At 57.3% G+C, this 12,685-nt stretch overlaps 1 protein-coding gene across 1 annotated transcript in view; it reads right to left on the bottom strand.

The window, feature by feature from the left end:
- Window positions 1–12,685, bottom strand: part of LOC140716049 (C-Jun-amino-terminal kinase-interacting protein 3-like) — a 94,025-nt gene that overhangs the window by 11,092 nt on the left and 70,248 nt on the right. Inside the window, exons 18-20 of the mRNA XM_073028725.1 lie at window positions 10,043–10,120; window positions 9,777–9,845; window positions 9,227–9,375 (exon numbers count right to left, since the gene is read on the bottom strand). Coding sequence (XP_072884826.1) covers window positions 9,228–9,375; window positions 9,777–9,845; window positions 10,043–10,120 — 295 coding nt within the window. The 3' untranslated portion in view covers window position 9,227. The remainder of the gene's footprint in view (window positions 1–9,226; window positions 9,376–9,776; window positions 9,846–10,042; window positions 10,121–12,685) is intronic.

Here is a 12,685-nt window from a genome sequence, read left to right as displayed (position 1 = left end):
AGACTGAACCTTCCTGACCAACCTCCCATGTGGTACCTGATCAAATATCTTGCTAAAGTCTATGTCGACAACATCCACTGCCTTGCTTTCATCCACTTTCCTGGTAACCTTCCTCGAAAAACTCTCTAAGATTGCTAGTGAGGATAGAAAGAGGAAAATAATGCAGCTAAATATGTGGCTAAGGAGTTGATGCAGGAGGGAGGACTTAATGTTTCTGGACAATTGGGCCTTGTTACCAGGGAAGGTGGGACCTGTTCCGACGGGACGGTTGCACCTGAAATGGAAGGGGACTAACATCCTTGCGGGAAGGTTTGCTAGTGCTGCTCCGGGGGGTTTAAACTGGATTTGCAGGGGGAAGGGAACCAGAGTGTTAGAGCAGGTGGTGAGGTGGAGGAGGATAAGGGTCATGCGAGAGCTGCAAACATAGTGCATAGAGTAAAGCCAGATCTAGCATATAAAGAGGCTTTGAGGAAAGAGAAGCAGAATAAAGGGTGTAAAGGTAGTAAGGTAGAAGGGCTAAAGTGCGTGTACAGGTAGTCCCCGAGTTACAAACGTCCGACTTATGGACAACTCATACTTACGAACCAAGGAAGGAGAACGTTGTCTGCCATTTTAAGTCGTTGCCGTTGACACTGTGTTGAGAGTTTAACTTTGTATTGGCTTAAATTTTTCTTAGTAAGATTCACCCTGACCCCCCCCCCCCCACCATTCCAGTCGGCTGCTGGCGCAGTGAGATCAGAGGTTCCCGACTTCGATCCAGTGACTCCCGTACCATCCGTGCCAGGTTGATGTCGAGCTCGCAACTCGACCGTGTTAAAAACAAACCTGCCACCTCCAGTTTAAATTCCCAACGCAGAATATTGTGGAGGATCAAATACACAAACCCAGCCACAGCCCCCACTTGTCCCATTTAGCCTGTCTCAGTGCGGACCCGGGGAATTCAGCGTGGTGGAGGTCGGGAGCCGCCGCCCGCAGTGTTTCTGTTCCGTTGACGGGAAGCGATCGCGATTGAAAATAAAGTGGAAAATATAAAGCGTTTGGAAGAGGTAAAACGCCATCGGTCATTGGAAAAGTGTTAGGCTACAGTTGGTCAACGATCGGAACAATTTTAAAGGATAACGGATAAAGTGAGAATAATGAAGCTCGTGAAAGGCCCTGCCCCGATGAAAGCTACAATTATTACTAAGCAACGCAGTGGTTTAATTACTGGAATACATACGTTTCTTAAATGTTTTATATGTATAGAAAGGTAAAATATATACTATATACTAAGACAAACGTTTGACTAACTGACGCTAAATAATACTGGATGTACTTGTTCCGACTTAAGTACAAATCCAACTTAAAGACGGACTCAGGAACGGAACTCGTATGTAACCCGGGGACTGCCTGTACTTCAATGCCAGAAGCATCAGGAACAAAGGTGATGAACTGAGAGCTTTCGATACATACTTGGAATAATGATGTAGTGGCCATTACAGAGACTTGGCTGGCACCAGGGCAGGAATGGATTCTCAATATTCCTGGATTTCAGTGCTTTAAAAAGGGACAGAGTGGGGGGGGGGAAGGGGAGGAGGGGGTGGCATTACTGGTCAGGGATACTACTACAGCTACAGAAAGGGTGGGTAATGTAGCAGGATCCTCTTTTGAGTCAGTATGGGTGGAAGTCAGGAACAGGAAGGGAGCAGTTACTCTACTGGGGGTATTCTATAGGCCCCCTGGTAGCAGCAGAGATACCAAGGAGCAGATTGGGAGGCAGATTTTGGAAAGGTGCAAAAATAACAGGGTTGTAATCATGGGTGACTTTAACTTCCCTAATATTGATTGGCACCTGATTAGTTCCAAGGGTTTAGATGGGGCAGAGTTTGTTAAGTGCATCAGGACGGATTCCTGTCACAGTATGTTGACAGGCCGATGAGGGGGAATGCCATACTAGATCTAGTATTAGGAGCGAACCGGGTCAGGTCACGGATCTCTCAGTGGGTGAGCATCTGGGGGACAGTGATCACCACTCCCTGGCCTTTAGCATTATCATGGAAAAGGATAGAATCAGAGAGGACAGGAAAATTTTTAATTGGGGAAGGGCAAATTATGAGGCTATAAGGCTAGAACTTGCGGGTGTGAATTGGGATGATGTTTTTGCAGGGAAATGTACTATGGACATGTGGTCGATGTTTAGGGATTTCTTGCATGATGTTAGGGATAAATTTGTCCCAGTGGGAAGATAAAGAATGGTAGGGTGAAGGAACTATGGGTGACAAGTGAGGTGGAAAATCTAGTCAGGTGGAAGAAGGCAGCGTACATGAGGTTTAGTAAGCAAGGATCAGATGGGTCTATTGAGGAATATAGGGTAGCAAGAAAGGAGCTTAAGAAGGGGCTGAGGAGAGCAAGAAGGAGGCATGAAAAGGGTAAAGGAAAACCCCAAGGTATTCTTCAATTATGTGAAGAACAAAAGGTTGACAGGAGTGAAGATAAGACCTGGAGGCTGTGGAAGTGAGCGAGGTCCTCAATGAATACTTCTCTTCGGTATTCACCACTGAGAGGGAACTTGATGACAGTGAGGACAATATGAGTGAGGTTGATGTTCTGGAGCATGTTGATAGTAAGGGAGAGGAGCTGTTGGAGTTGTTAAAATACATTAGGACGGATAAGTCCTCTGGGACCTCTACTTTTCATGATTTTATTAACAACCTGGCTGTGGGGGTAGAAGGATGGGTTGGCAAGTTTGCAGACGACACAAAGGTTGGTGGTGGTGAGGATTGTCGAAGATTGCAGAGAGACATTGATAGGATGCAGGAGTGAGCTGAGAAGTGGCAGATGAGGAGTTCAACCCAGAGAAGTGTGAGGTGGTACACTTTGGAAGGACAAACTCCAAGGCAGAGTACAAAGTAAATGGCAGGATACTTGGGAGTGTGGAGGAGCAGAGGGATCTGGGGGTACTTGTCCACAGATCCCTGCAAGTTGCCTCAAGTTAGGGTAGTTAAGAAAGCTTATGGAGTGTTAGCTTTCATAAGTCGAGGGATAGAGTTTAAGAGTCGCGATGTAATGATGCAGCTCTATAAAACTCTGGTTAGGCCACACTTGGAGTACTGTGTCCATTTCTGGTCGCCTCACTACAGGAAGGATGTGGAAGCATTGGAAAGGGTACAGATGAGATTTACCAGGATGCTGCCTGGTTTAGAGAGTATGGATTATGATCAGAGATTAAGGAGCTAGGGTTTTACGCTCTGGAGAGAAGGAGGATGAGGGAGACATGATAAAGGTATGCAAGATATTAAGAGGATAGATAGAGTGGACAGCCAGCGCCTCTTTCCCAGGGCACCACTGCTCAGTACAAGAGGACATGGCTTTAAGGTAAGGAGAGGAAAGTTTTTTACTCAGAGAGTGGTTGGTGTGTTGAATACACTGCCTGAGTCAGTGGTGGAGGCAGATACAAATTTAAAATTGAAATTTAAGAGAGTACTAGACAGGTATATTGAGGAATTTAAGGTGGAGGGTTATATGGGAGGCAGGGTTTAAGGGTCGGCACAACATTGTGGGCCGAATGGCCTGTGCTGTGCTGTTCTATTGGTTAGACATGCATGAAGCCATGCTGACTATCATAGAACCATAGAACATTACAGCACAGAAACAAGGCCTTTTGGCCCTTCTCCGGCTGTACTAAACCAGTTTTCTGCCTCGTCCCTCTGGCCCATATCCCTCCATACACCTCTCATCTGGCAGCTCATTCCACACTCCCACCACTCTCTGTGAAGAAGCCCCTGCCTAATGTTTTCCCCCCTTCACCCTTAACCCATGTCCTCTGTTTTTTCTCCCCTAGCCTCAGTGGAAAAAGCCTGCTTGTATTCACTCTATCTGTATCCATCATAATTTTATATACCTCTATCAAATCTCCCCTCATTCTTCTACACTTGAGAGAATAAAGTCCTAATCTATTCAACCTTACTCTGTAACTCAGTTTCTCAAGTCTCGGCAACATCCTTGTAAACCTTCTCTGCACTCTTTCAACCTTATTAATATCCTTCCTGTAATTTGGTGACCAAAACTGCACACAATACTCCAAATTTAGCCTCACCAATACCTTATACAACCTCACTATTACATTCCAACTCTTATAATCCATACTTTGATTTATAAAGGCCAATGTACCTAAAGCTCTCTTTCCGACCCTATCTACTATCCATAATCAGTCCATGTCTATCCAAATACTTAAGTATCCGGTTGCTTAGAAACCTTCCGATAACTTTCCCACAGCTGATGTCTGGCTCACCGGCCTACAATTTCCTGGTTTATGTTTACAGCCTTTCTTAAACAGCAAAACAACATTGGCTCTCCTCCAATCCTCTGGGATTTCACCTGCCACTAAGGATCTCTGCTAGGACTACATCAATTTCTGCACTGTCTCCCTCAGACCCTGAGGAAACAGCTTCTCAGGCCCCGGGGATTTATCCACCCAGAATTGCCTCAGGGTAGCAAACAACTCTTCCTCTGTAATCTCTGCAGTCATGTCATGAAGTTGATATCGCTTTGCCTCACTTCTATACACTCCGTACTGTCTCCTGAGGAAATACAGATGCAGAGCATGCATTTAAGGTTTCCCCATCTGTTTCAGCTCCACACATGAATTAACATTCCAGAGGAACAATTATATCGCTTGCAATCTTTTTCTTCTTAACATAATAAAGTGATTTTATATGAAAAGAAAAACAGGGTCAGACACAGAGTGAATCTCCCTCCACACCGTCCCATCACACACTCCCGGGGTCAGACACAGAGTGAATCTCCCTCCACACCGTCCCATCACACACTCCCGGGGTCAGACACAGAGTGAATCTCCCTCCACACCGTCCCATCACACACTCCCGGGGTCAGACACAGAGTGAATCTCCCTCCTCACCGTCCCATCACACACTCCCGGGGTCAGACAGAGTGAAGCTCCCTCCACACCGTCCGATCACACACTCCCAGGGTCAGACACTGAGTGAAGCTCCCTCCACACCGTCCCATCACACACTCCCGGGGTCAGACACAGAGTGAATCTCCCTCCACACCGTCCCATCACACACTCCCGGGGTCAGACACAGAGAGAAACTCCTTCCACACCGTCCGATCACACACTCCCGGGGTCAGACACTGAGTGAAGCTCCCTCCACACCGTCCCATCACACACTCCCGGGGTCAGACACAGAGTGAATCTCCCTCCACACCATCCCATCACACACTCCCGGGGTCAGACAGAGTGAAGCTCCCTCCACACCGGCCCATCACACACTCCCGGGGTCAGACACTGAGTGAATCTCCCTCCACACCGTCCCATCACACACTCCCGGGGTCAGACACTGAGTGAATCTCCCTCCACACCCGTCCCATCACACACTCCCGGGGTCAGACACAGAGTGAATCTCCCTCCTCACCGTCCCATCACACACTCCCGGGGTCAGACACAGAGTGAAGCTCCCTCCACACCGTCCCATCACACACTCCCGGGGTCAGATACAGAGTGAATCTCCCTCCACACCGTCCCATCACACACTCTCGGGGTCAGACACAGAGTGAATCTCCCTCCACACCGTCCCATCACACACTTCCGGGGTCAGACACAGAGTGAAGCTCCCTCCACACCGTCCCATCACACACTCCCGGGGTCAGACAGAGAGTGAAGCTCCCTCCACACCGTCCCATCACACACACCCGGGGTCAGACACAGAGTGAAGCTCCCTCCACACCGTCCCATCACACACTCCCGGGGTCAGACACTGAGTGAATCTCCCTCCTCACCGTCCCATCACACACTCCCGGGGTCAGACACAGAGTGAATCTCCCTCCACACCGTCCCATCACACACTCCCGGGGTCAGACATAGTGAATCTCCCTCCTCACCGTCCCATCACACACTCCCGGGGTCAGACACTGAGTGAATCTCCCTCCTCACCGTCCCATCACACACTCCTGGGGTCAGACATAGTGAATCTCCCTCCACACCGTCCCATCACACACTCCCGGGGTCAGACACAGAGTGAAGCTCCCTCCACACCGTCCCATCACACACTCCCGGGGTCAGACATAGTGAATCTCCCTCCTCACCGTCCCATCACACACTCCCGGGGTCAGACATAGTGAATCTCCCTCCACACCGTCCCATCACACACTCCCGGGGTCAGACACAGAGTGAATCTCCCTCCACACCGTCCCATCACACACTCCCGGGGTCAGACACAGAGTGAAGCTCCCTCCACACCGTCCCATCACACACTCCCGGGGTCAGACACAGAGTGAAGCTCCCTCCACACCGTCCCATCACACACTCCCGGGGTCAGACACAGAGTGAATCTCCCTCCACACCGTCCCATCACACACTCCCGGGGTCAGACACTGAGTGAATCTCCCTCCACACCGTCCCATCACACACTCCCGGGGTCAGACACAGAGTGAATCTCCCTCCACACCGTCCCATCACACACTCCCGGGGTCAGACAGAGTGAAGCTCCCTCCACACCGTCCGATCACACACTCCCAGGGTCAGACACAGAGTGAATCTCCCTCCACACCGTCCCATCACACACTCCCGGGGTCAGACACAGAGTGAATCTCCCTCCACACCGTCCCATCACACACTCCCGGGGTCAGACACAGAGTGAATCTCCCTCCACACCGTCCCATCACACACTCCCGGGGTCAGACACAGAGTGAATCTCCCTCCTCACCGTCCCATCACACACTCCCGGGGTCAGACAGAGTGAAGCTCCCTCCACACCGTCCGATCACACACTCCCAGGGTCAGACACTGAGTGAAGCTCCCTCCACACCGTCCCATCACACACTCCCGGGGTCAGACACAGAGTGAATCTCCCTCCACACCGTCCCATCACACACTCCCGGGGTCAGACACAGAGAGAAACTCCCTCCACACCGTCCGATCACACACTCCCGGGGTCAGACACTGAGTGAAGCTCCCTCCACACCGTCCCATCACACACTCCCGGGGTCAGACACAGAGTGAATCTCCCTCCACACCATCCCATCACACACTCCCGGGGTCAGACAGAGTGAAGCTCCCTCCACACCGGCCCATCACACACTCCCGGGGTCAGACACTGAGTGAATCTCCCTCCACACCGTCCCATCACACACTCCCGGGGTCAGACACTGAGTGAATCTCCCTCCACACCGTCCCATCACACACTCCCGGGGTCAGACACAGAGTGAATCTCCCTCCTCACCGTCCCATCACACACTCCCGGGGTCAGACATAGTGAATCTCCCTCCTCACCGTCCCATCACACACTCCCGGGGTCAGACACAGAGTGAAGCTCCCTCCACACCGTCCCATCACACACTCCCTGGGTCAGATACAGAGTGAATCTCCCTCCACACCGTCCCATCACACACTCTCGGGGTCAGACACAGAGTGAATCTCCCTCCACACCGTCCCATCACACACTTCCGGGGTCAGACACAGAGTGAAGCTCCCTCCCACACCCGTCCCATCACACACTCCCGGGGTCAGACAGAGAGTGAAGCTCCTCCACACCGTCCCATCAACACACACCCGGGGTCAGACACAGAGTGAAGCTCCCTCCACACCGTCCCATCACACACTCCCGGGGTCAGACACTGAGTGAATCTCCCTCCTCACCGTCCCATCACACACTCCCGGGGTCAGACACAGAGTGAATCTCCCTCCACACCGTCCCATCACACACTCCCGGGGTCAGACATAGTGAATCTCCCTCCTCACCGTCCCATCACACACTCCCCGGGGTCAGACACTGAGTGAATCTCCCTCCTCACCGTCCCATCACACACTCCTGGGGTCAGACATAGTGAATCTCCCTCCACACCGTCCCATCACACACTCCCGGGGTCAGACACAGAGTGAAGCTCCCTCCCACACCGTCCCCATCACACACTCCCGGGGTCAGACATAGTGAATCTCCCTCCTCACCGTCCCATCACACACTCCCGGGGTCAGACATAGTGAATCTCCCTCCACACCGTCCCATCACACACTCCCGGGGTCAGACACAGAGTGAATCTCCCTCCACACCGTCCCATCACACAACTCCCGGGGTCAGACACAGAGTGAAGCTCCCTCCACACCGTCCCATCACACACTCCCGGGGTCAGACACAGAGTGAAGCTCCCTCCACACCGTCCCATCACACACTCCCGGGGTCAGACACTGAGTGAATCTCCCTCCTCACCGTCCCATCACACACTCCTGGGGTCAGACATAGTGAATCTCCCTCCACACCGTCCCATCACACACTCCCGGGGTCAGACACAGAGTGAATCTCCCTCCACACCATCCCATCACACACTCCCGGGGTCAGACACAGAGTGAAGCTCCCTCCACACCGTCCCATCACACACTCCCGGGGTCAGACACAGAGTGAATCTCCCTCCATACCGTCCCATCACACACTCCCGGGGTCAGACACTGAGTGAAGCTCCCTCCACACCGTCCCATCACACACTCCCGGGGTCAGACACAGAGTGAATCTCCCTCCTCACCGTCCCATCACACACTCCCGGGGTCAGACATAGTGAATCTCCCTCCTCACCGTCCCATCACACACTCCCGGGGTCAGACACTGAGTGAATCTCCCTCCACACCATCCCATCACACACTCCCGGGCTCAGACACAGAGTGAATCTCCCTCCACACCGTCCCAACACACACTCCCGGGGTCAGACACAGAGTGAAACTCCCTCCACACCATCCCATCACACACTCCCGGGGTCAGACACAGAGTGAAGCTCCCTCCACACCGTCCATCACACACTCCCGGGGTCAGACACAGAGTGAATCTCCCTCCACACCGTCCCATCACACACTCCCGGGGTCAGACAGAGAGTGAAGCTCCCTCCACACCGTCCCATCACACACACCCCGGGGTCAGACACAGAGTGAAGCTCCCTCCACACCGTCCCATCACACACTCCCGGGGTCAGACACAGAGTGAATCTCCCTCCACACCGTCCCATCACACACTCCCGGGGTCAGACACAGAGTGAAGCTCCCTCCACACCGTCCCATCACACACTCCCTGGGGTCAGACACAGAGTGAAACTCCCTCCACACACCGTCCCATCACACACTCCCGGGGTCAGACACTGAGTGAATCTCCCTCCGCACCGTCCCATCACACACTCCCGGGGTCAGACACAGAGTGAATCTCCCTCCGCACTGTCCCATCACACTACTGGGATGAGGAATTCTCACCTCAATCTTGCTGACCCGTGGGTTGATCACATAGACTCGGTTCCCGTAGCCGCACCAGACCCGTCCGAAAACAGCAACAGCACACAGCACTGGGTGTCGAGGATTCCCCAAGTCCACAGTGTGAGCAGCAGTTGTGTCCCAGAATCCTTCTGAGAGAGAAAAAATGTGGGGGTGAGAGCGAGATGAAGGGGTAGAGAAAGTGAAGAGGGTAGAGGGAGAGGGGAGGGTGGGAGATGGGGAGGGGAGAGAGGCATTGGGGAAGCAAGAGAGAGAGACAGATGGGGAGTGGGGAGAGAGAGAGAGACAGAGATGGGGGGGGAGAGGGAGACGGTGACGGGAGAGAGAGATATAGGAACGGGGAGTGGGGAGAGAGGGGGGAGGGCAGAGAGAGAGAGGGTGGGGGAGAGTAGGGTGGGGGAAAGAGAGTGGAAGAGTGGAGCAAGGGGGTAGTTGAGGGGAGAAAGGTTGGGAAATGGGGAGGAAGTGTTGGAAAAGGGCAGCGTCGGTGGAAGGAGGGGAAGAGGGGTTGTTTTGACTCCTACAGGCCTACCTATGCTCCTCTTGAAGATGGATATGGTCCCATTGGCCAGAGTAACGATGACAAACCCCACGGACGTAGCTGAGTGTTTTGGAGGGGAGGAGATGAGACGGTCAAATTTTGCCCATTTCCCACACGCACATCATCAATTTCTCTCTCACTCCCCCTTTCCACTTCTCCTTCGTGCTCAGTCCTTGTCCCCCGCCATGTACCCCCCTCCTCCCTCGTACTCACCCCCCTCTACCACCTTTGCTCCCCATTCTCAGTCCCCTACTCACACAATGCTGTGGACAGCATCCTTCAGTTGTGTGGAGTACAGACATCTATCTGGAGGGTCCGCTGAGTGGACAAACACCCTGAAAGGTAAATGCAGCAGGGATACTGAGGTGGCCAGAGCCCAGAGACACCAGCAGCAGGAATGTGGCTGGTGGGAGTGAATGGGAACGAGTGGGGGTCCCATTGGGTCTGTGGACGTTGTGGGCGGGTGTACGGTCCCCTGAGGCCGTACGGGAGGGAGGAGGTCGGGTCCCCCGGCCGTACGGGAGGGAGGAGGTCGGGTCCCCCGGCCGTACGGGAGGGAGGAGGTCGGGAGGGGAGGAGGTCGGGTCCCCCGGCCGTACGGGAGGGAGGAGGTCAGGAGGGAGGAGGTCGGGTCCCCCGGCCGTACGGGAGGGAGGAGGTCGGGTCCCCCGGCCGTACGGGAGGGAGGAGGTCGGGAGGGAGGAGGTCGGGTCCCCCGGCCGTACGGGAGGGAGGAGGTCGGGTCCCCCGACCGTACGGGGAGGGAGGAGGTCGGGAGGGAGGAGGTCGGGTCCCCCGGCCGTACGGGAGGGAGGAGGTCGGGAGGGAGGAGGTCGGGTCCCCCGGCCGTACGGGAGGGAGGAGGTCGGGTCCCCCGGCCGTACGGGAGGGAGGAGGTCGGGAGGGAGGAGGTCGGGTCCCCCGGCCGTACGGGGAGGGAGGAGGTCGGGAGGGAGGAGGTCGGGTCCCCCGGCCGTACGGGAGGGAGGAGGCCGGGAGGGAGGAGGTCGGGTCCCCCGGCCGTACGGGAGGGAGGAGGTCGGGAGGAGGAGGTCGGGTCCCCCGGCCGTAACGGGAGGGAGGAGGTCGGGAGGGAGGAGGTCGGGTCCCCCGGCCGTGACGGGAGGGAGGAGGTCGGGTCCCCCGGCCGTACGGGAGGTCGGAGGTCGGGAGGAGGTCGGGTCCCCCGGCCGTACGGGAGGGAGGAGGTCGGGTCCGACGGCCGTACGGGAGGGAGGAGGTCGGGAGGGAGGAGGTCGGGTCCCCCGGCCGTACGGGAGGGAGGAGGTCGGGAGGGAGGAGGTCGGGTCCCCCGGCCGTACGGGAGGGAGGAGGTCGGGAGGGAGGAGGTCGGGTCCCCCGGCCGTACGGGAGGGAGGAGGTCGGGTCCCCCGGCCGTACGGGAGGGAGGAGGTCGGGTCCCCCGGCCGTACGGGAGGGAGGAGGTCGGGAGGGAGGAGGTCGGGTCCCCCGGCCGTACGGGAGGGAGGAGGTCGGGTCCCCCGGCCGTACGGGAGGGAGGAGGTCGCGAGGGAGGAGGTCGGGTCCCCCGGCCGTACGGGAGGGAGGAGGGTCGGGTCCCCCGGCCGTACGGGAGGGAGGAGGTCGGGGTCCGACGGCCGTACGGGAGGGAGGAGGTCGGGTCCGACGGCCGTACGGGAGGGAGGAGGTCGGGTCCCCCGGCCCGTACGGGAGGGAGGAGGTCGGGTCCCCCGGCCGTACGGGAGGGAGGAGGTCGGGTCCCCCGGCCGTACGGGAGGGAGGAGGTCGGGTCCCCCGGCCGTACGGGAGGGAGGAGGTCGGGAGGGAGGAGGTCGGGTCCCCCGGCCGTACGGGAGGGAGGAGGTCGGGAGGGAGGAGGTCGGGTCCCCCGGCCGTACGGGAGGGAGGAGGTCGGGAGGGAGGAGGTCGGGTCCCCCGGCCGTACGGGAGCGAGGAGGCCGTACGGGAGCGAGGAGGCCGTACGGGAGGGAGGAGGTCGGGAGGGAGGAGGTCGGGTCCCCCGGCCGTACGGGAGGGAGGAGGTCGGGTCCCCCGGCCGTACGGGAGGGAGGAGGTCGGGTCCCCCGGCCGTACGGGAGGGAGGAGGTCGGGTCCCCCGGCCGTACGGGAGGGAGGAGGTCGGGAGGGAGGAGGTCGGGTCCCCCGGCCGTACGGGAGGGAGGAGGTCGGGTCCCCCGGCCGTACGGGAGGGAGGAGGTCGCGAGGGAGGAGGTCGGGTCCCCCGGCCGTACGGGAGGAGGAGGTCGGGTCCGACGGCCGTACGGGAGGGAGGAGGTCGGGTCCGACGGCCGTACGGGAGGGAGGAGGTCGGGTCCCCCGGCCGTACGGGAGGGAGGAGGTCGGGTCCCCCGGCCGTACGGGAGGGAGGAGGTCGGGTCCCCCGGCCGTACGGGAGGGAGGAGGTCGGGTCCCCCGGCCGTACGGGAGGGAGGAGGTCGGGAGGGAGGAGGTCGGGGTCCCCCGGCCGTACGGGAGGGGAGGAGGTCGGGAGGGAGGAGGTCGGGTCCCCCGGCCGTACGGGAGGGAGGAGGTCGGGTCCCCCCGGCCGTACGGGAGGGAGGAGGTCGGGTCCCCCGGCCGTACGGGAGGGAGGAGGGTCGGGTCCGACGGCCGTACGGGAGGGAGTGAGGTCGGGTCCCCGGCCGTACGGGAGGGAGGAGGTCGGGTCCCCCGGCCGTACGGGAGGGAGGAGGTCGGGTCCCCCGGCCGTACGGGAGGGAGGAGGTCGGGTCCCCCGGCCGTACGGGAGGGAGGAGGTCGGGAGGGAGGATGGTCGGGTCCCCCGGCCGTAAGGGAGGGAGGAGGTCGGGTCCCCCGGCCGTACGGGAGGGAGGAGGGTCGGGTCCCCCGGCCGTACGGGAGGGAGGAGGTCGGGAGGGAGGAGGTCGGGAGGGAGG

Source organism: Hemitrygon akajei, chromosome 24 (assembly GCF_048418815.1).
Source record: "Hemitrygon akajei chromosome 24, sHemAka1.3, whole genome shotgun sequence".
NCBI classification, from domain to species: Eukaryota; Metazoa; Chordata; class Chondrichthyes; order Myliobatiformes; family Dasyatidae; genus Hemitrygon; species Hemitrygon akajei.
This window is presented reverse-complemented; position numbering and strand designations above follow the sequence as displayed.